This window comes from Chelonoidis abingdonii, chromosome 1 (genome assembly GCF_003597395.2).
Source record: "Chelonoidis abingdonii isolate Lonesome George chromosome 1, CheloAbing_2.0, whole genome shotgun sequence".
NCBI lineage: Eukaryota > Metazoa > Chordata > Testudines > Testudinidae > Chelonoidis > Chelonoidis abingdonii.
The window spans coordinates 176,343,220-176,366,688 of NC_133769.1; the positions used below are offsets into that span (position 1 = coordinate 176,343,220).

At 40.3% G+C, this 23,469-nt stretch overlaps 1 protein-coding gene across 1 annotated transcript in view; it reads left to right on the forward strand.

The window, feature by feature from the left end:
- The first annotated feature begins 610 nt into the window (after window positions 1–610).
- EPHA6 (EPH receptor A6) overlaps window positions 611–23,469 on the forward strand; it is a 900,076-nt gene continuing 877,217 nt past the window's right edge. Inside the window, exon 1 of the mRNA XM_075072813.1 lies at window positions 611–837. Within this exon, the coding sequence (XP_074928914.1) occupies window positions 735–837 (103 nt within the window). The 5' untranslated portion in view covers window positions 611–734. The remainder of the gene's footprint in view (window positions 838–23,469) is intronic.

Consider the following 23,469-nt stretch of genomic DNA (forward strand, 5'->3'; position numbering starts at 1 on the left):
GAGAGGAGCGGCGGCAGCACCCAAGGCTGCAGCCGACCTGAAGGCAAGGCAGCCCGGGAGAGAGCCGCCGCAGCCGCACCGAGCGCCGCCGCTGGATTGCTGCTCGCGCCCCGGCACAGAGGGAGACCGCCCGGGGAGCAGGCGCCGGGGCTCCTGCGCGCTGCAAGTTTTGCCGAGGTGCGAGGCTGCCCGGGGAGCTGTCCAGCTTTCTTCAGCGTCCTCCCGCCTCTGCCGAGGGGGGGCCCGAGGGCTGCAGCTCCCTCCTGGCTGCGGGAAGGGGGCGGCTGAACCGCCTTGGCGTCGGCTCTCGTGGGGGGGCCGCGCGGGATGGGGATGCTCCGGAGCAGGCGGATACCGCCGCTGTGGGAGCTGGTGCCGAAGCTGCTGCGGGACTGACGGGGCTGGCGGCGGCAGCCCGGGCGAGAGGGCAGCGAGCTCCCACGCCCCTAGGCAAAGTTCCCGGAGCTCGCCCGGCTCCCGCCAGCGGCTGCGCTCCAGGGCCCCCCAGCCGGGACGCCAGCTCCAGCCCTCTAGCCGCTGTGGGTACTCCTTCCTCGGCCGCCCCGGGACCCCGCCAGCGGATGCAATTACTCCAGCCTCTGCAGCACCTGGCCGACTGGACCCTGCCCTCCGGCGTTGGGGGCAGCAGCGTTTCCCACTAGCCTGGAGGAGGAAGAGGACCTGAAGCCCGCCCCGCTTTCCCGGGGCCAGGACCGGGTGCGCCGGCACCAACCATGGGGGGTTGTGAAGCGAGAGGTTTGCTCTGGAAATTTGGCCTGTTCTTCCCTTTGCTGACGGCGTGTCCGGCGGGCTGCAGCCAGGTCTCCAGCAATCAAGGTAAAGGGAGGCGCTGCGGGGTGGGCTGGCATCGCTCTGTGTGGCTTTGCTCAGATCAACTTTTTTTTACCTCTAGGCACCTGGCTCTGGCAGTCGGGTGCTGGGGCGCTGGCAGTAGCCATGGCAATGACGGGAGCAATATGCTTATCCTGCACGGCTGAGGGTACTTCGCTTTCTCTCTTCTAAGAGGGCGAATTGGCTGCCCCACTTCGGGGACTGATGGGCGATGTTCGAATTCTAGAGCACAAGAAGAAGTAGTTCAGGGGGATTCCGCAGCCCCACCGACAGTGGCTGGTCCAGTGCTCTCCGAGGAAATGCTCTCAGTGAGCAGGAAATGTGGCACTGATTAAAAACCTCAGTGAAACTTCTGAAGACCTCAGCTCTTTAAGTTCACGTTACCTAGGTACTATTCTTTTGGCTCAAGTGAGATCTATGGATACAGGCAGCAAATAGATTAAATATTCTGCCCATTTCGGTAAAATAGAACCTGTGTCGTCTTTCTAGGGATTTCACTTGGGTGGGGTGATTGTTTTTGGTACAGATAATAGGAAACAGAAATACCTGTCTTCTTCGTTTGTTCTCTATGAGTGATTTGGCAGGTAACTCCCTCAAAGGCAAGTAGATGCCTCTCTTTAAAACTTAATATTTCTGGAAAGGAAGCATGGAGTGTGTGTGTTTGAGATGGGGGGAGGTTAAATATTAGAACTGTTTTATTTTGCAGTAAGGGACCAATCATACCCTCTGAAGTCCACAAAAAAACTCCCTTGGGTTTCAAAACGGATAAGACTGAACCCTAAAACACAACGACTAGAAAAGTGTGCCATCCTGAATGAAATTGGCGTGGGTATTAAGGGGGCTTTTTTGCCCTATGATAGCAATATCAGAGTATGTAGTGTAGAAAGGAATCTTAGTCCTGATGTAATTAAGATCGTATCGGCTTTCTGTATGAATGTCTGTTTTCATAAGTACATAACTGTACAGTAGAACTTGATCTAGGCTGAAAGTTGGCACAGAATGGTAGCATATTTTTATTTAAAATTTGAATTATAAGATGTGGTTTCCTCTTATTTAACTCAAGAAGCACATTCGAAAAAGAATTTTGGAAGCTCACAGCATCTAAAATGAGATGACTGCTCCCTCTATTAAGAAATCATAGAAAGATCTCAAGATGACATTTTAAACCTTATTTTGCACACGTGGCAATTCATCATTGCCCAAAATGCTCATTTAATATATTATCACAGGTACATGCCACTTATGTATTATTTGACACAATATATTTTACCCCCTTGGCTACAGTGTAGTCAATGCTAAAATGTAGTCTCTGTACCAAAAATGACTCTGTAGAGTAATCACTCTATTTAAAAAGATCCATAGAAAATATACTATGTATTCAAGGCACATTAAGATTTTGTCAAAGAAATTAAAAGGAAACAAACATAGCTGAAGGTGAAACATACTATATTGCATGCCATCCAACATCTGAATAGAATAGAGCATTTCCTTAACTGCATCCTTAATGTACTTTATTTTCCTGCCAAATTCTGGAGGACGTGTGATATATTTAATCTTTAACTGTTTTGGGTATTTTGGCATGACTCAACTTCATGTGAGGTAGCTGAAGGACAGTTTTAAAGGGACACATCCTACAACGTTTATCTGAAATATTTTTAACCATTATGATTATAAGGAATACCTGAGATTGCCACAGTAGGAAAAGATTAGAGGAAAGGATTTTTTTTAAATCATGCATTTAATAACACTAACATAATCAGTTTCATGTTTCCTCAGTACAAATAAATTTTAATGGATTTTTATCACAAGAATAGAAGAAAAAATAACATTTTTAGACACAGGAAAATGTGATCATAATGCAAAAATTTGCATGAGGAATTGGGCAGGTATAGTATCTGAAACTATACTTAGTACACGTTTTAAAAATTATTAGAGATTAAGTTGATAATGACTCTTCTATAATAAACTTTTTAAAAGTTCAGGTATTGTGATTTTTACATTTATAACCTTACCAAAACCATTGAGTACATATCCTATTTTCCAAAGAAAACACAAATCTTCCATAGCACCACAATATTGTTAGTCTTTTATCTCACCTTCTTGCTAGTGCGTACTAAAGTCGGCTATATTACAAGGCCTATCAAGGGATACAAATATATATGTAGTTAACAAAGCAAAGTTTGTAGTCATTTTGAAAAATTTAAAGCCTGATTATTTGGACTAAAGATAAAGATTTTTGTAGGAAATAATTTAAATTAGATTAATATCTACTAATTGATGTGTATAGGGGTAATTAAGTTGGCAATAATGTTTAAGCATAGTTTACCTTACAGGGTCAAAAATTATGAAGAAAAAGTTAAGTAAAACAAATTATCCCAAAAGAGAGTTCCTCCATGATTAGTTACTTTTAAAAAAATATTTTTGGAAGTTTTTTTAAATACCTTTCAATAGATTTATTCAAAGAAAGAATTTTGGGATATCCAGTTATTTGCTAAGTACAGTACTGTGGAATTTCCTAACAGTTTCATAATTTCTCCTTTTACACTTCACTTGTGAAAACTTTCAGTACTCTAGAGGTCATTTTTGAGCATCATGATTATATTATAAAAATCACACAGTTAAAAAATCCTACTCAATCTGATATTAATAATGAATTGGAAATGACTAAAATAGGCCCCAAATCCAAAATGCACACATAAGAGCATCTGCTTAATAAAATGTTATCCAATGAAGTTTAGTTTTAATGGAGACTTTCTCAAAACAGAGTGAAAATTAAGAAATATTGCATTAACTCAAGGTGGAATTGAATGGAAAATCTGGATACACTGGGGAACTCGTTCATTGTATGAACACACTCAAAGGATTAGTATTAAAATACCAGTTACTTAAATTTGGAAACCCAAATGTTAAGCACCTATTAGAAATTTTCAAGATTTGCTATAATGCACTAAAGAAAAAAATAAGACATTGCTGTACTCAAGTTTTCATATGTCAATATTTCAGAATATTAATTTTGAAAATGGAGTTGGGTAAATAATAAAAAAGGGTGATTAACTTCCATTGAGTTTTGAGTTTGGCTTTAAGATTTGATGTCTTTTGACCTCTTATCTTTCAATTCATATTTGCAAATGGTGAAGACATAAGTCAACATTAATATCAAAAGTCTAGAAGAATCTCAAAGGAATATTCTTCCAGGAGAAAAATAGAAAAATGAAATAAATTACTCTATCCCACCATGGCAATGAAAAGACTCTTTAATGCAGTGTTTGCAGTTAATCCTCTGAAATGATGTATTTCAGTATCATGTCAATAGTATACTCCAGTTTATAAAGGACTAAGTAAATCCATAGATTCAGAATAGGTCAGGGTTCTTTTCCTTTAAAAAAAAACAGACTGAAACCTTTAATTTTTTAATATCGTTCCTAGACTCTTTGGTTCTTACCCTTCACTCAGTAAATCAATGCATGGTGTCTTGTTCTATCTGTAGCAAAGTAGACTGAAACAATAGTATTGACAGAGGAGTGAACTTACTCATTTATCTTAATGGAGTGGTGAGTTCAAAAATAAATTGCAACCATCCTAAGAGCTAGTTTCTGCTGTTAAAAAGATCTGTGGACAGATGAGATAATTGTCCGCACATTTCTGTACAGAAGCAGTGAATCAGAAATCAACCTTAAACAGGTATTCTTGCAACATAGACCTCACTGGGTGGATCTCAGGTGGGATGTTTGTTCAGACTCATATTGTTCAGCTACCAATATCCAACCACTAGCCAGCTGCATAAATGAGACTAGATTTTATCCTATATTGCTGCTTAGTTGTTTGGCTATCAAACACAGAGGAGACTTCTGCTGTATTCTCGAAGATACAGAAAGTAGCATCCAAACTACAAGTCACTTTATCAGAAATATACTTATCTAGAAGATGTGGGTCACAACAGATCATTCAGCAAATTATTCAGCAATCCCAGATATTTTTAAAATATCTTATGTTGGAAGAAGAGAGAACCAACAATTCCTGGGCTGCACCCTCTATTAAGTTATTTATCATTTTCTATCACCAAAAGTTTAGAAAGAAGAAGAAAGTGACAGGGATTGCAGAATTTTATAGCATGTTCCATGCATGTCAGTGAACTTTAAGAGCAAGTCATATACCTTTTTGGATTGTATGTATCAATGCATTTTGCCAGCTTCTGAAATGTACAAGCTTGGTCTGTTTCATGCTGTTTTTAAAAGGAAACTGTATCCTTTATCCACATAGCACAAGTGATCAGTATCAAAATGATGTCTAATTTTAATGATGAGATTGATTTCCCTTCCCCGTCACCCCCAGTAAAATTGAAAAGCATGAGTCAAAGTACAGATAATGGAGCCTTTCAGCTATAGGTCAGTATTTGAAATCTGAGACAGATTAGTAGTCATTATCAGCTGAAGGATGTTGGGGGATTTTTTTAAAAAATCCATTTCCTAATGGATAAATACATACCTCATATACAATGCTGTCATAATTGCACATGCTGAAACCACAAACAAGAATAATGAGCATATGGAGTCAATGGGTATAGAAATTGAACTACTTGCTTGCTACTACAAGGTTTACCTCCAGGTCAGGACTTGAGACAGTATGAGGAAAGTTGTGCTGCCTATTGTTAACATTGTACTTATCTTGTAGGCAGGGTGGGGGATTGTCATTCTGGATTGTCCCTCTATACCTTTTGTTAACATTAAACTCACTATGGAAAATATGAGGGAAAATGAAAAAAAGCAACTGTACCAGTCTTGGAGAAGTGTATAGCTTCCCTTTAAAAGACCATAAAATGAATAATGAGAACAAGATTATTTCTGCCTCAGGCTATCAATAATTTTTATAGAACTTAAACTATTCCAGATTTTCCTAGAGCCATATAATAATCTTGAGTGCTAATGACAGCACTGGAAACTTCTCAGTAGCAGAAACGTGTGCAGCTTTATATATCTAGTAGTCTAGAATATCTGAGATAAACAGATTTGAAGAGAACACTTCATAAAATATTGGTTCTAAATGCTGTTAGCACTTTCAGTTCATCTCTATTTGGCAGTAGTGAAAGTGAACCCAGTGAACTTTAGTTTCCAAACACCTTCAGATCATCATGAAGTAACTCTCTTTCAGAATTCATTATAATGGATAAAGATGAATTTAATCAATGGAGTGGAATGAAAGAGCAGGATGATGTAATTGTATCACCCAAGGATGATAAAGTACTTTCTAGTTTACTAATAACCAAGGAGGATGTTAAACATTGTCTCCTAGGAACAGACATTTTTTAAATCAATAAGCCTTGATAACTTGCATCCAAGAATCCTAAAAGAGTTGTCTGAGAAAATCTCTGGCCTGCTTGTGTCAATTTTTAATAAATCTTGCAATACCAGGGAAATACCAGAAGACAGAAAGAGTATTAATGTTCTGTCAATATTCAAAAAGGGCAAGCAGGGTTACTATAGACCTGTCAGCCTGACCTCAGTCCTAGAGAAAATAATGGAAACGTTAATACTGGACATAATTAATAAAAATTAAAGGATAGGGATGTAATGTCAGTCAACATGGTTTTATGGAAAATAGGTCTTGTGAAACAAACCTAAGCATACTATGGAACTTTTAGTGCTTGGTAGCAAGGTAATCCAACCTTCTTCTTTTTTCCATTGATGTCCTTCATTCCAATTATGATTTTGGTACCAATTTTTCAATGAATTCATTTGTGGATGCACCATTCTTGTCTTTCCCATGTCTAAGAATAACACTATTCATTATTAGTAGGCATTAGAGATTCTGTTCAGTTAGTCCTGTGAGATTCCATTTAATTTAATTTAGAACATTACTTCTAAGGTGCATATGTTGCTGAGTACAGTTCACTGGTAAATTCTGCTTCAACTCAAGTGCTTATTTCACAGGTGTCTTCTGCCTGAGGCCTGTTTATATATATGAGAGTACAATCTGACCTGAAGTCTTTTTTGTTTGTAGTTCTAGCAACTCTGGAATGTTTTGCTCATGTGTCATTGTTCAGTACATGTCTGATGTATGATGTCTAAGCATCTCTAGCATTTGTTGTCTCAAGTCTATGCATTTGGACTAAATTCCAACAAAGTCTGCAGAATATAGAGCTGGTGGAATAATTTGAAAACATTCATTATAACTTTTGACATGGTTTTCATGGAACAGTTATTAATGACTAATTTTGTTCACTCTTCAGTCAGCTCTATAAGCAGTCAAATAGCATTAGCTAAGTAATTCACAATTTTTCTACCACTTGGTAGTTTTCTGTAAATATTTTTTCCACTGTTCAACTGGCTTTACTGCATTTTAAGCCCCTTCAACCTCTGAGCAGCACCTGGTACTAAATATTATCCATATGTATCTTAAAGTTCAGCTGATTTGCACAATAACTGCAAAATTCACAAATTTCTTTGGTATACGAATTAGAACTGGTCATAAAATGGAATTTCCTTTCTGTGAGAAATTCTGACACTTCAAAATTTATTTGGGTCTGAATCAGAACAAAAAAACTAAAATTTCCCACACACACTTTCTGAATATTTTTTATTTGAAGCCATAGAAACATTTAGTTTCAATAATATGGAAACATAATATAGAATATTAACTATAATAGAGGCACAGCTCATACTACTGCTTATTAAGGTTGCCCAACACTTCCCAATTTAAGACCCAGTTTTCAATTTCTTATAAAACTTTGCCAAACTTTAATTGTTTGAGCTAATATTTACCATGTGGATGAATGTCTCAGGGTGAATTTATTTGGAAAATTTCAGTCAAATTGATTCATCTGTCCTCAAAAATGAGGTTATGAAAAAATACATTGCCAATGTTTTTGGAAAGTTATTGCATCCCTGTGCTTTGGAACAAATCTTGAAATTTGGCAGGTGTGGGCTTTGCGTATTGCTGTCCCTCTTAAAATCTTTCCATATGTTGTCAAATTAGAGACCTTTGAAAAATTGCAGTTCACGCATGTTCACTGTAGACTTGCCAGTGCTTAGCAGCTAAACCCCAAAAGATTCCACCCTAACTGAGCATGCTCAAGCCTCTGGTGGCTCCTAGTGTTGATTTAACTGTGCATGTGCCATCTCCACAGACACTGAGAGTGTTCCTTCATCTCATACCTCCTGGTGCTGACCAGACTATGCATGTGCCAGCCCCACAGAGCAACTGAACATGCTAAACCCCCTCACAGCTTGTACACATGATAGGACTGCATATACATCATCTCCACAGAGCAGTTGAGCATGTTCCCTCCTGCTGAGGACTACAGGAAAAAGTCATATTTTCCCTATAAAAATGGCTCTTCCAGGCTGGGTACCAGAACTGAGAGCAGGGAGCTGGTCTCTCCTGTTTTCTCAGTGAATTCCTGCCAGCACCCAGGCAGTGTGGAGAAGGAAGCTGTCTGATACAAATGCTGAGGGGAGAAAAACCGGGTCTGGTGAATTGCAGGGTAGGACTGGGGAAGTAAAGCTTGGAGGTGAAGGCCAGGATGGAGGCTGGCAGTGTTTGAATGCCTTGAACAGCAGCAGTGTTTGCAATATATAATCAAACTGTAATGTTGTCATTATTGTTATGATACTTGTAGAACATATAGTACATTTAAAAAGTTCTAATATCTGCAATTCTTTTTGCTATGATTTCCTCCAATTCTCCTTCATCATTTATTTTAATTCTCTGTGTAGCTTAATAGTCAGCTTAATTTTTTACCTCTCTGTTAGCTTCAGTTTTGCAATTTTATTTTTTAACATCCAATTCGTATCATCCCACTATATTTCTAGATAGTTGGTCAAATTCAATGCATATTTTTGTATAACGATACATTGGTTGTTAAATTTAGTATTAGGCTGTCATCTGCAAGTGACATTATTGTATGATTCTTTTCCCAGTTTTATTCCTGCTCATTGTTTGCTTTTGTAATCCCAATGGCTCCAAAACTAAGGAAAACTACTGTGGTGAAGACTGGATATCTCTGGCCTTTCAATGCTTATGACTTACGTCTGTGAGCAGCTTCACTCACAGGAGTATAAGCAAGTGTGTGTGCTTGTTCCTTAAAAGTTGTAGCAGGAAGTCAGGCAGTATTAGGGGATGGGAAAGGATCTAGTTAAAACGCTGGATTGAAACAGGCATTGGTAGCTTGAGAGCTAATACTCTGTCCTTTATTCTAATAAAATTCCTTTTTCTGGTGGGAAGAAAGTGACAAGTGGGAAGATTCTGGATCTTAGCAGCTTTTGATCTTCTTGGGAAAGGGTTGAATAAGTTCTGTGAAATCATTTAGGCCACTGGATATAAATAAGGTGGGAATGGGTCTCTGAGGAAGAAGACCTAGGGTGTGGAAACAGCAATCCCAAAGAAGACAGTTCTGGGGCAGCATAACCAAAGGAGAAGTTTGGACCTGAATGTTGCCATATTGATTCCTTTGTTGTTAAAGCCAAATCCCAGAAATAGTGAGCTTTGACTCTAGATCATGTGTGGACTGATTTTTGTAAAGCAGTTTAGGAAAAGTGCCTGTTTACATTAGCTTTACCATGATCACTTGATAGTGAGTAGTCCAGTACAATTTGTGTGAGTAAAGTTCGTCACCTACACATAGGTATAGGATCAGGCCCTTGTGCAGGAAAATTCAGCTGACATATAACGTCTTTATACACTTTCTCTGGAAACCAACTTTTGATAAAGTGACAGAAAATAGTAGACAAAATTATCCAGAGCATTTCATTAATTTTTTTGTGTGTTTGCCAAGGAATATTTAGAATTCTTCACAAAAAGCTATATAATTATTAAATCCCTCCTTCTCAGTTAACATCCTTCCCCCAATTATTAGCTAGAAGAATCACTTAAATTACACTGCATAGTTTTCAGAATCATTTCTAACAAGACAAAATTGTGCACTTCCTTGTCTGTGTACTCTGATTTGTATAGGTTTTATTTTAAAAAAAATTATTAATTTTGTTAAGGCCAATAAAAAAAAATTGAGTTTTGGTGAAGCTGTAATTGTCATCTATTTGTCTTAAGTTGTTGACCAGGCAACTTCTTTGCTTTATGCCCAGATTTACCATACCTAGGCTTCAACCCAACAAGCCTCTATTCAGAGGTGACAGTAATTTAAAGAATTTACCAGTATTCCAGAGTCCTGAGCGGGGCGCGGCCTCAACCAGAAGAGGCGGGGCCTTTGAAGGTTTAAGAGAAGGAGAGGCTTATTTTGGAAGCTTCTCAGTAAGTTACAGCAGGAGTCCTGACTTCAGAGAAATATGCAAGCTGGAAGCTACCACAGACTCTAGAGACGTGACTAGCCTTCCTCTGGATCAAAGTTATAAGCGACTGTAAACAGACTATTGTAATGGAAAGGGTTGGGCAATTTTAACTGTAGGCTGCACTGTCAGCCCTACCAATAATAAAATTATAAATTATATAAGTAACTAGACTGTATGTACATATACTAATTTAGCATGTATAGAGTGTCTTTCATCTGAACACACTCTCAATACAAACATTAATATAGGAAAAGATATCAATTTTACAGATGAATAAACCAAGGCATAGAGTGATTGTGATTTGACTAAGATCACATAGTGATTCAGTGGTAGAGTTGAGAATAGAATTCAGGAGGCCTTTTTTCACCAGTAAATACCAAGATTTCCTCGTATTAACTGCGATAATGATGCATGTAATTCACTTCCCTTTTCCTTCCTCAGTTCTAGTCCTTAAATAATATAGCATGCATTTTGTTGCCATTGTACATCACAAGTTCCTGTAATATTTAATCTGTACACTTCACTATTTATCATTTTCCTTTCTAATTTTGTAATAAGTAATTTTCTTTTTAAATAATGTCCTGCATCTTTAGCGTTACTGGTTTTCCATCATATTAGAGTAAATTGGGGAATTATTTTTAATAACTACAGTCTGATAGATCATGTATTTTATACTTTGGAGATGTGCCTCAAGAAATATATGATGATTGAAATTGGTGCCACAAATGGATATTTTGAAAACAAAAAAGAAAATCAATAATAGATTAGGCTTGATTAGATGTTGACATTTAGCACTGCAGATCTAGAATGTTAAAATTTACTGACAAGACAATCTTCCTCCTAATTTGCAACAGTACCTCTATTCTTAGTTCATACATATCATTGTGCATATATTGTAAAGGTTAATGAAGAAACGATAATAAAATTAGCAAAAAGCTCATCTGATTGTTCAGAGATTAGCCTAAAGGGTTGAATGTTTTATAATCTACATTGTCATATGTGAAATCTAATATTTTTGTTATATTAAATTTTATATTGCTAGAATATTTAGGTGAATCCAAAGACCCTTATGACCTCATTTTTCCTGTCACACCAATTTTATTTGTATTATTCTATTGAACTGAGTGAAGTTAATCCTGAATTACACTGATTTAAACTAGAGGAGACACAGCTCTATAGTGAAACAGCATTAAGCCACTGCTTGTGGTTTTAATAAACATGTCAAACACTGGTCCTAGTGTGGAACATTATGGCACCTTACTGTTAAGTGGTGCCATAATGAACAGTGATACTTTATTCCTAACCTTCTTGTCTCTTAACCAGTTTTTGATCTTAACCAGTTTTTGATCCATTACAGTTTTTGATCCTCTCACTCCATTACTGCTTACTTTGCTTTCTAGCCTCTTGTGAAAGACTTTGTCAAAATCTCCTAGGTTAGCTTTTCCAGTCGTTAGTTAAAAATGGCTGAAGAAGCCACGAATTGCAGCTTGGCACTTCCTCCTTTAATCTCCATCCTCACAGGTGACATTTTCTCATTTACAAGTGACAAATGGTGGTTTAGAATATTAAGAATATTTTTGATCCTGTTCTCAAGCTTCTTCCATACTTTCACTATGAAAATATCTCCTTGTTTTATTAAATTCACTTTTGGTGTTTGCAAAGACCCCCTCCTATTTGTCCCCAGGAACAAAAAATGCCATTGAACATTTTTTAACTTAGTTTAACTGTAAATGTTTTAATTCCACCTCTCCCAAGCCCCAACAGCATTTGTACTGAATTGTCAGGGTTTTCGTGGCACTTCAGTTTCTAAAGCAGTGGGCTAGGGGAGAGAATATCTGTGGGGAAAGGTAGAGAGGGATTGGTTGTTAAAAACAGAGAGAGAAAGTTACAAGTGTAACTGCCTTTGACCCTAAAATTTCTATGGATATGTTTTCGAATTAGTTAAACAACAATGGGTTTATTTTGCTCTTCCCTATTTATGTATAATGGGTTGAGGGGTATAGTTTTTGCTTGAGTGAAGTAGTCCCAACCGTATACCATTTTGAATTGGTGCACAATCATGACATCATCAAAATGTCCCAACCAGCCAATCAAACTGCAGCTTCCTCAACCAGACTGTAGTCGTTCTCACTGAGGGCCTTTACATATAGGTTGCATCGGCATCCTCCTTGTCACCCTTCCTGATTGATGTACTTGTACAGTGGATAAAGATGTTTTAGATCAAGGGTCTCAAACTCAAATGACCATGAGGGCCACATGAGGACTAGTACATTGGCCCGAGTGCCGCATTTCTGACACACTCCCCCCTGCCCTCCGCCCCGCCCCCACTCCACCCCTTCCATGAGGCCTCACCCCTGCCCCGCCTCTTCCCACCCTTGCCTGCCCCTATTCCAACCCCTTCCCAGAAATCCCCACCCCAACTCAGCCCCCTCCCTGCCCCCAGGGGGTGCAGGAGGGGTGTGGGGTGTGGTGGAGGCTCAGGGCAGGGGGTCAGGGTGCAGGAGAGGTGCAACAGGAGGCTCAGGGCAGGGAGTTGGGGTGTGGGATGCAGGAGGGGTGAGGGGTGTGGCAGGGGGTCAGGGCAGGGAATCGGGGTGCAGGAGGGGTGCAGCAGGGGGCTTAGGGCAGTGTGTTGGGGTGTGGGGTGCAGGAGGAGTGAGGGGTATGGCAAGGGGTCAGGGCAGGGGATCGAGGGTTCAGGAGGGGTGTAGCAGGGGGCTCTGGGCAGTGGGTTGGGTGTGGGGTGCAGGAGGGGTGAGGGGTGTGGCAGGGGGTCAGGGCAGGGGATTGGGGTGCAAGAGGGGTGCGGCAGGAGGCTCAGGGCAGTGGGTTGCGGTGCAGGAGGGGTGAGGAGTGCGACGGGGTCAGGGCAGGGGATCGGAGTGCAGGAGGGGTGTGGCGGGATTCAGGGCAGTGGGTTGGAGTGTGGGAGGGGGTTCAGGCTAGGGGGTCAGGTGTAGGGTGCGACAAGGGGCTCAGGGCAGGGCATTCAACTGCAGGAGGGGTTCGGGGGGGCAGACTGTGGCCTGGCGCGCACCAGGGGCAGGGCAGGCTCCCTGCCTGCCCCCGTGCCGCTCCGGGAAGTGGCTGGAATGTGGTGGAGCAGAGGAGCAGGGGGGGTGTTGCTGTTGCTTCAGGCATGACCCCCAGCGTCTCCCATTGGCTGGGAATGGGGAACCGTAGCCAATGGTAGCAGCTGGGGGCAGTGCCTGAAGCAGCATCAACGCACACCCCTGCACCTCTTCTCCCCAAGTTCTGTCCGCTTCCCGTAGCAGCGCAGGGGCGGGGCGGGGCAGGGCAGGCAGGCAGGGAGCTTGCCCTGCCCCTGGTGCATGCCGGGCCAGAGCTGCTCTACGTGTAAACGCTGGGGGAGCTCACGGGCCGCAGAAAATAATGTGGCGGACCGCGTGTTTGAGACCCGTGTTTTAGATGGTGTCTCCAATATGACATACAATTTGACTTTTCATTACACCTGATGGTCTCTGAAGGAAATGAGTAAATAAGTAAAATAAAGCAATTTATGCTTAATCCAGATAATGAGGAAGCAGAGCTGATAATAACGGGAAGAATACAACGGAAATGGCCAGGAACTGTGGGTGTTCCTGTTTCCAACTCTCACAATTTTATCGAGTCACACAATATTTTGTGCTTTTCTTAGAGCTCTAGCTTCTGGAATTAGGTTATTACCTGAGAATATCAGTTTTCATTAAAAACAAGTACTTTTCTAGCCTTCATGGTTGCAGGGAAAAACTTGAAAACATAAACCCTAAACATTCCAATGCCAGAAGGTAAATAAAAAGAACTCCAAATAAAATAGTTAAAAAAACCTTATTAGTTTTAAGCCAGTCTTTCAGGGGATGATGGGAGGACTAACATGATGTTTGAAACCTTGAGTAGGCCTGAGTGTACCTTTTAGTGGAATTCCTTCTATGACATTTGCTAATAAGGCTTTCTGTCATGGGGTCATTTTGGATCCATTTGTGCACATGGACTCTGAAGTAATATCTGTGGTTTCTACTGTAGTGCCTTTTCCCCCCATAGTTAGCATGGAAGCTGACTGGTGCTTTTCCATGTGTACCTCACCACACTGATTCATGCAACTGTAATCTCTAGGTTAGATTACTGCAATGTACTCTACTTGGGCTACCTTTGAAAAGGGCTTGGAAAGATTCAGCTAGTACAGAATCCATCTGCTCATCTCTTGTGAATGGCAAGTTATTGTGAGCATATAGCTCCACCATGGCATGCTCTTCACCTAATATCTATTTGCTATCAGGTTGATTAGCCCACTGAGACCCAAATGGTCAGAGATGCCCCTATCTGTGTATATCCTATGGAAACAGTGAAAATGCTTTTCTGATTGGGGTCTCTTTTATTACCAGAGTCTGGTGAGCTAGGGAGAATTGTGTAAGATTTCTTTGACTTTAGCTGGTATTTTCTTAGTAGGACATATGTTTATATTGAGCTTGATTCTGTGGACTTTCTCCCTTCTAGTCCTTGTGCAATTAGACATGTTCACCAGGAACCACACATGTCAGAGTTGGCAGATATAGATTTTTCATTAATGTAAGGCAAGACACCTGCAAAATACAAAACTCCCAGGTATAGAAATTCAGGCAAATTCATGGCAGAAAGTTAAGAACATGGCCCTGTGTTTAAATTTAGTCATAGACAGCAGAAGTATAGAACTAATACTGTATGATCATTTGCAAACCTGGATGCCAAATTAGTCATGACAGTCCTTATTTAGATATGTAAATAAGTGGCCTGATTCTCAGAGCTGCTGAGCGCTGACAACTCTGATTTGACTATTACTCAGTACCTCATTAAATAAGGCTATTCACTTAGGAATTTAAATGTGTTTAATTTTAGGCACTAAAGTTTGAAAATTTTGGTCTAAATGCACCATATGTTATAAAGATTTTTGTATTCTAATTTTAAATGCAAGTAAAAGAAGAAAACACTCTTTCTGGAAAAACAAGAATCAGATTTTAATGTGCAAGCGTTTATGATGAGTTATCAAACTAGCACTCTGCAGTAAACAGAGACTATTAAAATGAAGAACAAAGCAGAGGAATAAGCACAATCCAATTACATGTTCAACAACTCAAGATGCAAGAACACACTTATAAGCATCCCGCTATGGTGCTGGACTTCATCAAGGTGCTATTTTGAAAACAAATGTAAAAGCAAATTTCTGTGTACTTTAAGAAACACAAAGACTTTTATTTTATTTTTATTGCTGTAAAATTATACGAAGTTTCATGATTAAAGCTGACAAAATATAAAGAAAGAGACTTTTCTTTTATAGGCAGTAAGACATAATGGCAATAGATAAGCAGATTGATAGAAGAGGAAAGGGTTAAGCCTATCGACTTCCTCTTAGAGTTTCTCTTAAATGAGCATTCTGATTTGCAGTCTTTTATTTTTATTAAAAAAAAAAAAGGCAAGAAAACCCACCATATGTGTGAACACCTGTATGTTTCATCATGGTATAGCTGTGTGGATTTGTACAGCTTTGCAAGGTTCTGAGCCTGACAAAAATGCATATAAATGAATTGTTTACAAAAGTTTAATTGTTTTTAATTAGAGCGCGTGGGGGTATCATATGGTGGCTGGGCTCATGAAGCAGAGATGAAGTTCAGCTGTATCTGTGTAAAACTTAGCTCATTTCCCTGAGTGAGGGATATGACAAATATGGCAATCGCATGCAGTGTCTTTGGGGCAGCATATTGTATTAAGTTTATGAAAGTGTTATATAATGCTGTGGGTCAGGGATTGTGTGCAACTCCAAGGTGGAGAAGGGTTGTCACAGCTCCTCGAGGAACTAAGAACGGTGGGGAGTGGTTAATGTGAATCATCCAAGTTGTAAACACCACCAGAGAAGTACCTGGGGAGGTCTGCATATGCTGATTCAAAGTGGATTTTCCAAAGATCAAAAAATAAGAAAGGGCCTTTGTCATAGAAAGGCTGGATTTAAACTCATTCAGGGCTTTCCTTCTGATCCAGCAAAGAGAGAGGACCTTCTGTCTATGGGAAGCCTGAGCCCTTGCAAAATGGTTGGGAAGATTTTGATCTAGTTGGGCCCTGTAAGACTGAGGGGTGCTCCCTCATAAGTTTTGAGCATATAGGAACTTTTCTTGTTTTTATATGTCTTGTCTGTGATGCTTTTATTTTAAAAATAAATGTGCTGGCTTAGAAAGAGCTGTGTGGTAACTTGTAATGGCTGTAGGGTGACCAGACAGCAAGTGTGAAAAATTGGGACAGGGTGGGGGCAATAGGCACCTATATAAGACAAAGCCCCAAATATTGGGACTGTCCCTATAAAATAGAGACATCTGGTCACTCTAAATGGCTGGCAGTACACTGTTTATAGCCCTCAGAGAGAAAGCAATGCACAGATGCTGGCCATTAGGCAGACTGTGACAGAGAAGATGAGTAATGAATGAGGTCACCTGACTAATTCACGTCAGGCTTAGGGATCCCAGATAGGGAACGCGAAGAGCTTGGGTGAAGTCTTCAACACTGTTGCTTGGTAGGACAGAGCCTGGGAAGCTACAGCTGGCCTAAGGAAGCAGCTGCAGGTAAGAGCTGCAAGGGGCAAGACTGGCTTCTGTAGGGAGTAAAGGGAGTGTATAACCCAACTGCAGAAGCAAGGGCTGAGGACTCCAGGTTCCCAGAGGGTGACACTGTTTGGGTTACAGTCCAGCTTCAGGAAAGAGGACTGAGGTGGTGGAGGTCCTAATTTGAAGAGAGAGAGATACATTGATCTGAAACTAGGTCTGGCAAGGAGGGCCGTCTGATTAGAGAGAGAACTATTTGAACTGTTGTCATAAACAGATTGTTAAGGGTTAATGTCTCTTTTACCTGTAAGGGGTTAACAAACAGTGAACCTGGAACACCTGACCAGAGGACCAATCAGGAGACAAGATACTTTAAAATCCCGGTGGAGGGAAGTCTTTGTTTGTGTGTTCTTTTCTTGTCTGTGTTCTCTGGGGTCTGAGAGTGACCAGATGTACCTACAGGCTCTCTAATTATATATTCAAAATAGTGAGTATTGAGTAAAAGGCGGGTTAATCTTTTTGATTGTTTTTTTTATTTGCAAATGTGTGTTTTGCTGAAGGATTCTAATTTGTATTTGTATACTTAGGTTGGGAGGGTATTCCCAGTGGTTATAAGCTGAAAGATCCTGTAATATTCCATCTTGAATTTACAGAGAGTTCTTATTTTTTTCTTTCTTTTATTAAAAGTTTTTCTCTTTAAAAAACCTGATTGATTTCCCCCCCCCCCCCTTGGTAAGGCTCTAAGAAATGAAGTCTGTACCCACCAGGAAATTGGTGGGAGAAGGGAAAAAGGAAGGGGGGGAAGGTGCATTCCCTCTTTGTTTTAGATTCATGGAGTTTGAATCAGTATAGTCTCTTGGTGAGCAAAAAAGAAAAGGAGGGGGGGAAGGGACATTCCTCTCTGTGTTGTGATTCAAGGACTTTGAACCACGGTGATCTCCTAGGAAGAAAGGAGGGGGAAGGGAAATGGTTTATTCCCCTTTGTTGTGAGACTCAAGGAATTTGGGTCTTGGGATCCCTAGAGAAGGTTTTTGGGAGGACCAGAGTTTCCCAAAACACTATACTTTTGGGTGGTGGCAGCTATCAGATCTAAGCTGGTAGTTAAGCTTAGAGGAATTCATGTTGGTACCCCATTTTTTTGGACTCTAAGGTTCAGAGTGGGGCTAGAATAACATCACAACTGTGGAGTGCCAATGTATGGCCTAAATAAATTGGACCTCCTCCAGATTGTTTTAAGATAATATTGACTAGGTGGAGTCTTTGAGAAGCCCTGAGAGTGAGGGAAACTGAGGCAGAGTGTTGCAGAGCCACGCCAGGCCACAAAGTGTGCTCTGGAGGCAGAGCCTCATTTATAGGGGAAAATAGTTTCAACTAGTTATTCCACTTTTATTAATCAAAACTGCCCTGGGTCACAAAATTCAGTTTTGCAGGACATTAGTGCATAATGTGTGCTGTGCCCTTAGGAGGGTTATATTACAAATCTGGGCAGTAATTCAGAAACATTTAATCTGTGTGTTTGTGAGGCAGGGAGAGGGGGTTCATGCTATGCTTCTTTGGGGTGGTATACTCTGAAAGGACAATAAGTTAGTCTTTTGACTTCCTTCAGATTCAGGAGCATAAGTTAACACTGAAAGGGATGGGTTATCAATATCAAGGAAATGGCTGAACCTCAGTGGAGATGGGAAGGCATTATTTGTATTTTATTGTAACATTTTGGTTTTTAAATATTTACAGTTTAACAGAAAAAGTTGGAATTATATCCTTAGAACATTTTTATCTTCAAATCTTGTAGCTTCTTTCATCTTTCATGTTTGTCATTTCCCATTTACTCTGATATTAACAAAGTGTTATTAGAAAAATTTCCTCCCCTGTGTTTTTAATCACATGCTGTACCCAGTGGTGCACCTGCTTGCACAGAGGATAGGAATGGCCTGGGATATCTAGTTGTTTAAACAACCACACTTATCTTAACTATAACCAAGGAAGTAGTTGACTTCACCACTTGGCAAACAAACATGCTAAAAGTCAAGTTCCCCAGGAACTATACAGAATGCAAATAAACATTTGGCTTCTAATTTGCCTAAATGTTTGTTTTACCCGATAGTCTTCACCAGTTCTAGTAACAGACTGCAGATAGGCTCTGTTCCACTTTTGGCAACTACTGTTGTAACTGCATCTGAAGATTACTACTTTGAGCCACAGAGAGAGGGTCCCTTAAAGAATCACTGCTTTCTTCCTACCTCCTTACGTACTGTATGCTAAATGCTTCTAAGCAGCAGCATGTTTGAAGAAAAGTTTCCAGGTTAACTGAAGTTGCTCAGTTGCGTGACCTGATTCACTGAATAACAAAGTTGAAATAATTTCCTCCCCTCACCCCATATGTTGGTTTCATCTGGAGATAACAGCCCATGGCTAATGTTATGTTGTACTAAATATGCCAAATGACACTTATACGTAACTAGCAAAAGAAATTGTGAATCTTGATATTATAAAAACTTCAAAAATCTGTTGAGGTTGCAAAATATGCAAAACTTAACCTTTAAGAGTTGTACATCTTCATTCTTAGTTCTTTAAGTCAGGTTATGGCAGTGGATGAGAGAATGATACAATGGATGTTCCTTCTTAGATGGCAATCCATTTTGATGCTAAATTTAACATATTTGACCCAGATTTTCCCATCCTACCTTTAACTATGGAGGGGATGTTATACTAGCTGGGGAGGGTATGCCTTGTATGTGGAAGAGTCCCTTCCACATATATGCCAACTCCAGCTTTTATTGTGCTTTTTTTTTTTTCCTTAAAACCCCAACTTCTGGAGTCAGGCAATTACATGAAAATCTCAGCTTTCATTGCAAAAAAAAGTTTCTATCTCTCATGGTTAAGGAGAAAAGCTTGAAAATATGAACCCTAAAGGCTAAAAACCCAGGAGCAATATTGCCAACCTCAAAAAATCATGTCAGACCCCAGAAAATTAGGTGGTTTATTATTTTTAAATTCCCCCTTCTCACCCCAGTGAGTGACAATTATAGTATTGTCCAGTCTCCTGAATCACAAAGCAAGGTGATTTTGGCCCCTGCTGCAGGAGTTGTCACTGGAAGACCCCACTGAGATCAAATTACACAAATTTCTATATAACATGCCTATTGACACAGAGCTTCCAGCTTCTCCTCAGACTCCAAAATTCTAACTACTTTCTTTCTTAGCCCACATCTACCGATCCCCTAGTCTAGCAACAAACTATGCACCTCTCCCAAATCCACATTTGTCCCTTAGTCCTCAGCATACCTCTCCTGCAACTCCAGAAGTTGTTCACCTACCACCACCACCCCTTACTAAGCCTGGCTTACTGCATCAGAAAGGAGAAGAGGTGAAGACAACAGACTGACCCATTTGCGCGAGAGGAGAAGAAGGTACAGAACCACAGAAGGAACAGAGAGGAAAGAATTCCTGGGCTCTTTCTGCTCACTCTTCTCCTCTGTGAAAATAGGATCTGCTACTCCCTCTCCTGCTACTCAAAAATTCTGAGAGGAAGGGAAAGTACTCTTTTTCCTAGAGCATTGTTGATTTGGCTGTCCTTCCCCAGGAGGCAGTGAAGTTTAGAAGGCAACCAATCAGAAGTTTTTTTCTCCTGGGCAGGCTGAAAGTTGCTTTAGCAAGGATATAAAATCACACAATTCACAGTTAAATTGTGTAAATCGGTAACACGGCATCAGGATTGATTTAAAATGTTTATAAGTTTTAACTAGTCTCATGATTTTAGTCTCTCTCAAGTATTCCACCCAGACTGTAGCTGCCTCGGGCGGGGGGAGGGGGAGGGAGGGCTTATGTGATAGTGGTGTTTTTTTGTTTTTTAAACTGGAGCTGTAATAACTCTTGGATGCAGCTTCTCTGGGAACTAGAAGGAGGATACATCTTCCCTGTTGGATCTGTGGACAGAGTCCTCTGCAGAGAGGGGGAGGAATAATACCACAGAGACATCAGATGGTACCTCCGTGCTATGGAAGGTGTGCACGGTGAGGGGTAAGACCTCTCTCGTGTAGGTTTTTGGGGCACAATCTGACCCTTAAATTTTTTTTATAAAAGACTTGACACAGTAGAACTGTCACTCTCTCTAACATACCCTTGCCACACAAGTACTAGTATAATGTCCTGTAACTATACAGAAACATTTAATGCAAATTAATAATTCTCCTAAATATTTTTTCACTCCATGTAATTCTGTACAGAAAAAAAGATGAGAAATGATACCCAACAAAGTGAGACTGCAGCTGATGTTTTATCTTAATGTAGTATAATTCATTGTCCGTTTTCCCCATGATTTGATATCTCTTGATCATTAGAAAAATTGCTCAATACTTCCTATTTTTTTTGCTCTTAAATCAAATAAACTAAGCAATTGAACAATATAAAAGGTAATCTACACTGCTATAAATTTGTAATGTACATGAATAACATTTTATTCCCCCTTCATCTCTTATAAATTATAAGATCTAAATCATTTATTTTGATTTGTGAGAGTACTAGAAATGCATGAATTACAGGCATCAAGAAAGCAAAATGGAATGCTGATGAAAGTATCTATCACTGTTAGTAGGAAAAAACAGTTAACTGACAGTGTTTAACAATTTGTTTTTACAGATGATGGGTCAGAGAAACATCTCCAGAATCTGATATTAATATTCATTAAATATTCTGAGAAGGGTTTTGAACAGTCAGGAAAATTAAACCAATGACCTGCTTTGATTCAGGTTCTCTTTTAGGAAGTGCTCATACTGAGGCAGTTGCTGTTATAAGAATTTAGGGGTCTCATATCTGACTAGTGTGATAGACCCAGGCCAATGAGTACAGCAGAGTAGCAGAAGGCAGATATACTGGCCACTGGATTAACAGTTTTCTGGTCCCTGACTGACCAGAGCAGGGGCTGCTCCAGGCTAATGAGAACACCTGACTCCAATTAACCTGCAAAGAGTCAGGTGAGGCCATTAAGGTAATGTGACCACCTGATTCTAATTATGGCTCCTCTGATATATAAAAAGGGCTCACTCCAGTCAGGCAGAGCAGAGCAGGGAAGCCAGAGGAGAGGAAGTGTGGCTGAAGGGCTGGTTAAGGAAGACACCCTCAGGTCTTTCGTAAGAGAGCCATAAGGTAAGGGAGAAGCAGGAGAGCTATGGGGAAGTGGCCCAGGGAAAGTAGAAACTCTGGCACTGAAAGGTTGGCTGCCAACAGCTGCTACCATTAGGTTCCCTGGGCTGGAAATAGGAGTAGATAGGGGGCCTGGGTTCCCCCCCTACCCACCACTACAGGAGGGGAAGTCAGGCCTCTGTAAGGACAGGAGGCTAAACTGTTCTGAAACAAGCTCCTAGGGACAATAGAGACTGTGGGAGTTCTCTCACCAACCTCCTTGCTGGCTTATGATGAAAAGGGCTCAGTAGACTGTAACCCTGGCCCTAAAGAGAGAAGGGTTATGTGGAGGGTTGCAGTGAGCCACTGAGGCTAGCATATACCACCTAGAAGCTGGGGACCCATGGGGACAAGGCTGGAGCTCTACCACAGTAGTTATTCTGTTAACTTGAATTTCTCCTAACTTTTATTATCATAATAGTCATACTTGCTTTAAGGTCCAACAAGAATCTAGTATGTTTACCATTTTATCAATCAGGAAGATATTTGATTAGCTATAAAAGGAAAGAGATGCTTTTTGAAAATATTTTTTAACTCGAGAGAGGTTGTTTTTTTTATTCTATGGTGTTTTTAGCATATTCTTTCCCTTTACCTCTGCATTTAATTAGGAATGACTTAACATTTTCCGTTCTACAAATATGCTAGTTTTACCCTTATTCCTTCCAGCTCATTCACTGATACACTTTCTTCCTTTTATTAGGGTAATATATGAAAACAGAAAAACCTTTGACCATAAACTGTTATGCTTACCAATGTAAATCTTGGGTTGCCTACATGTTAACTCTGTTGAGAATAATGGTGTTATTCCAGATTGCATTTTCAGTTATAATTGAGTCAATGTGCCCAGTTTTCTGAAAAGCATACAGTTCACAGTGGCTGTCATCTGAAAGTGGGCTAGAAAAGAGTATTTCAGGTGTTGAGTGACAAATAATTTTATCCCCCAAATCACTGCAAATTTATACTCTAGAGGAAAAGAGAAATGTCAGATCTTGGTTGTTTCTCAATGCCAGTTCAGGGATGTGACTCTCACTATCTTTGCAGTAGGTTTCCCTGTCAAGTGTAAGGGGGCACCATGATTAAAACCAAGCAAAATAATCACAATTATTAACTATGGCCTTTTCCTGTAACTACAGGCCATAGTGAAAGACAGGCTGCATCCACACACTACCATGGAGCTACAAATGGCAGCAAAAGGCTTTGGTAGTGAGGAGGCAGTAGGAAATGTCTCTGGCAGCTCCTTGCTGTCACAGCCTTTCTCTGCAGTGGGATGCTGCACTGGTAACAATAGCTCTGTAGACTTAGGTGGCACTATTTGGGCATGTAGAAAGCCATGCAGGTTATATACTCTAAGGGGTTCACCCATATAGCACACTCTGCTCTACTTTCCTAACCCTTGCCTCCTCCTCGTGCTGCTGTTTATATCCCTGCTAGCTGGGTATGCAGTGCCTGCACTCTATGTGCCACTAAGTGTAGATTGACTCTGGTTCTTTTATAATTAAATTAAGGGAAATAAAATAATCAATGGTTACTTTAGATAGTAACTTTTTCTATATGCATTTAAATGTAAAACATTTGCAACTATACACTTCAAA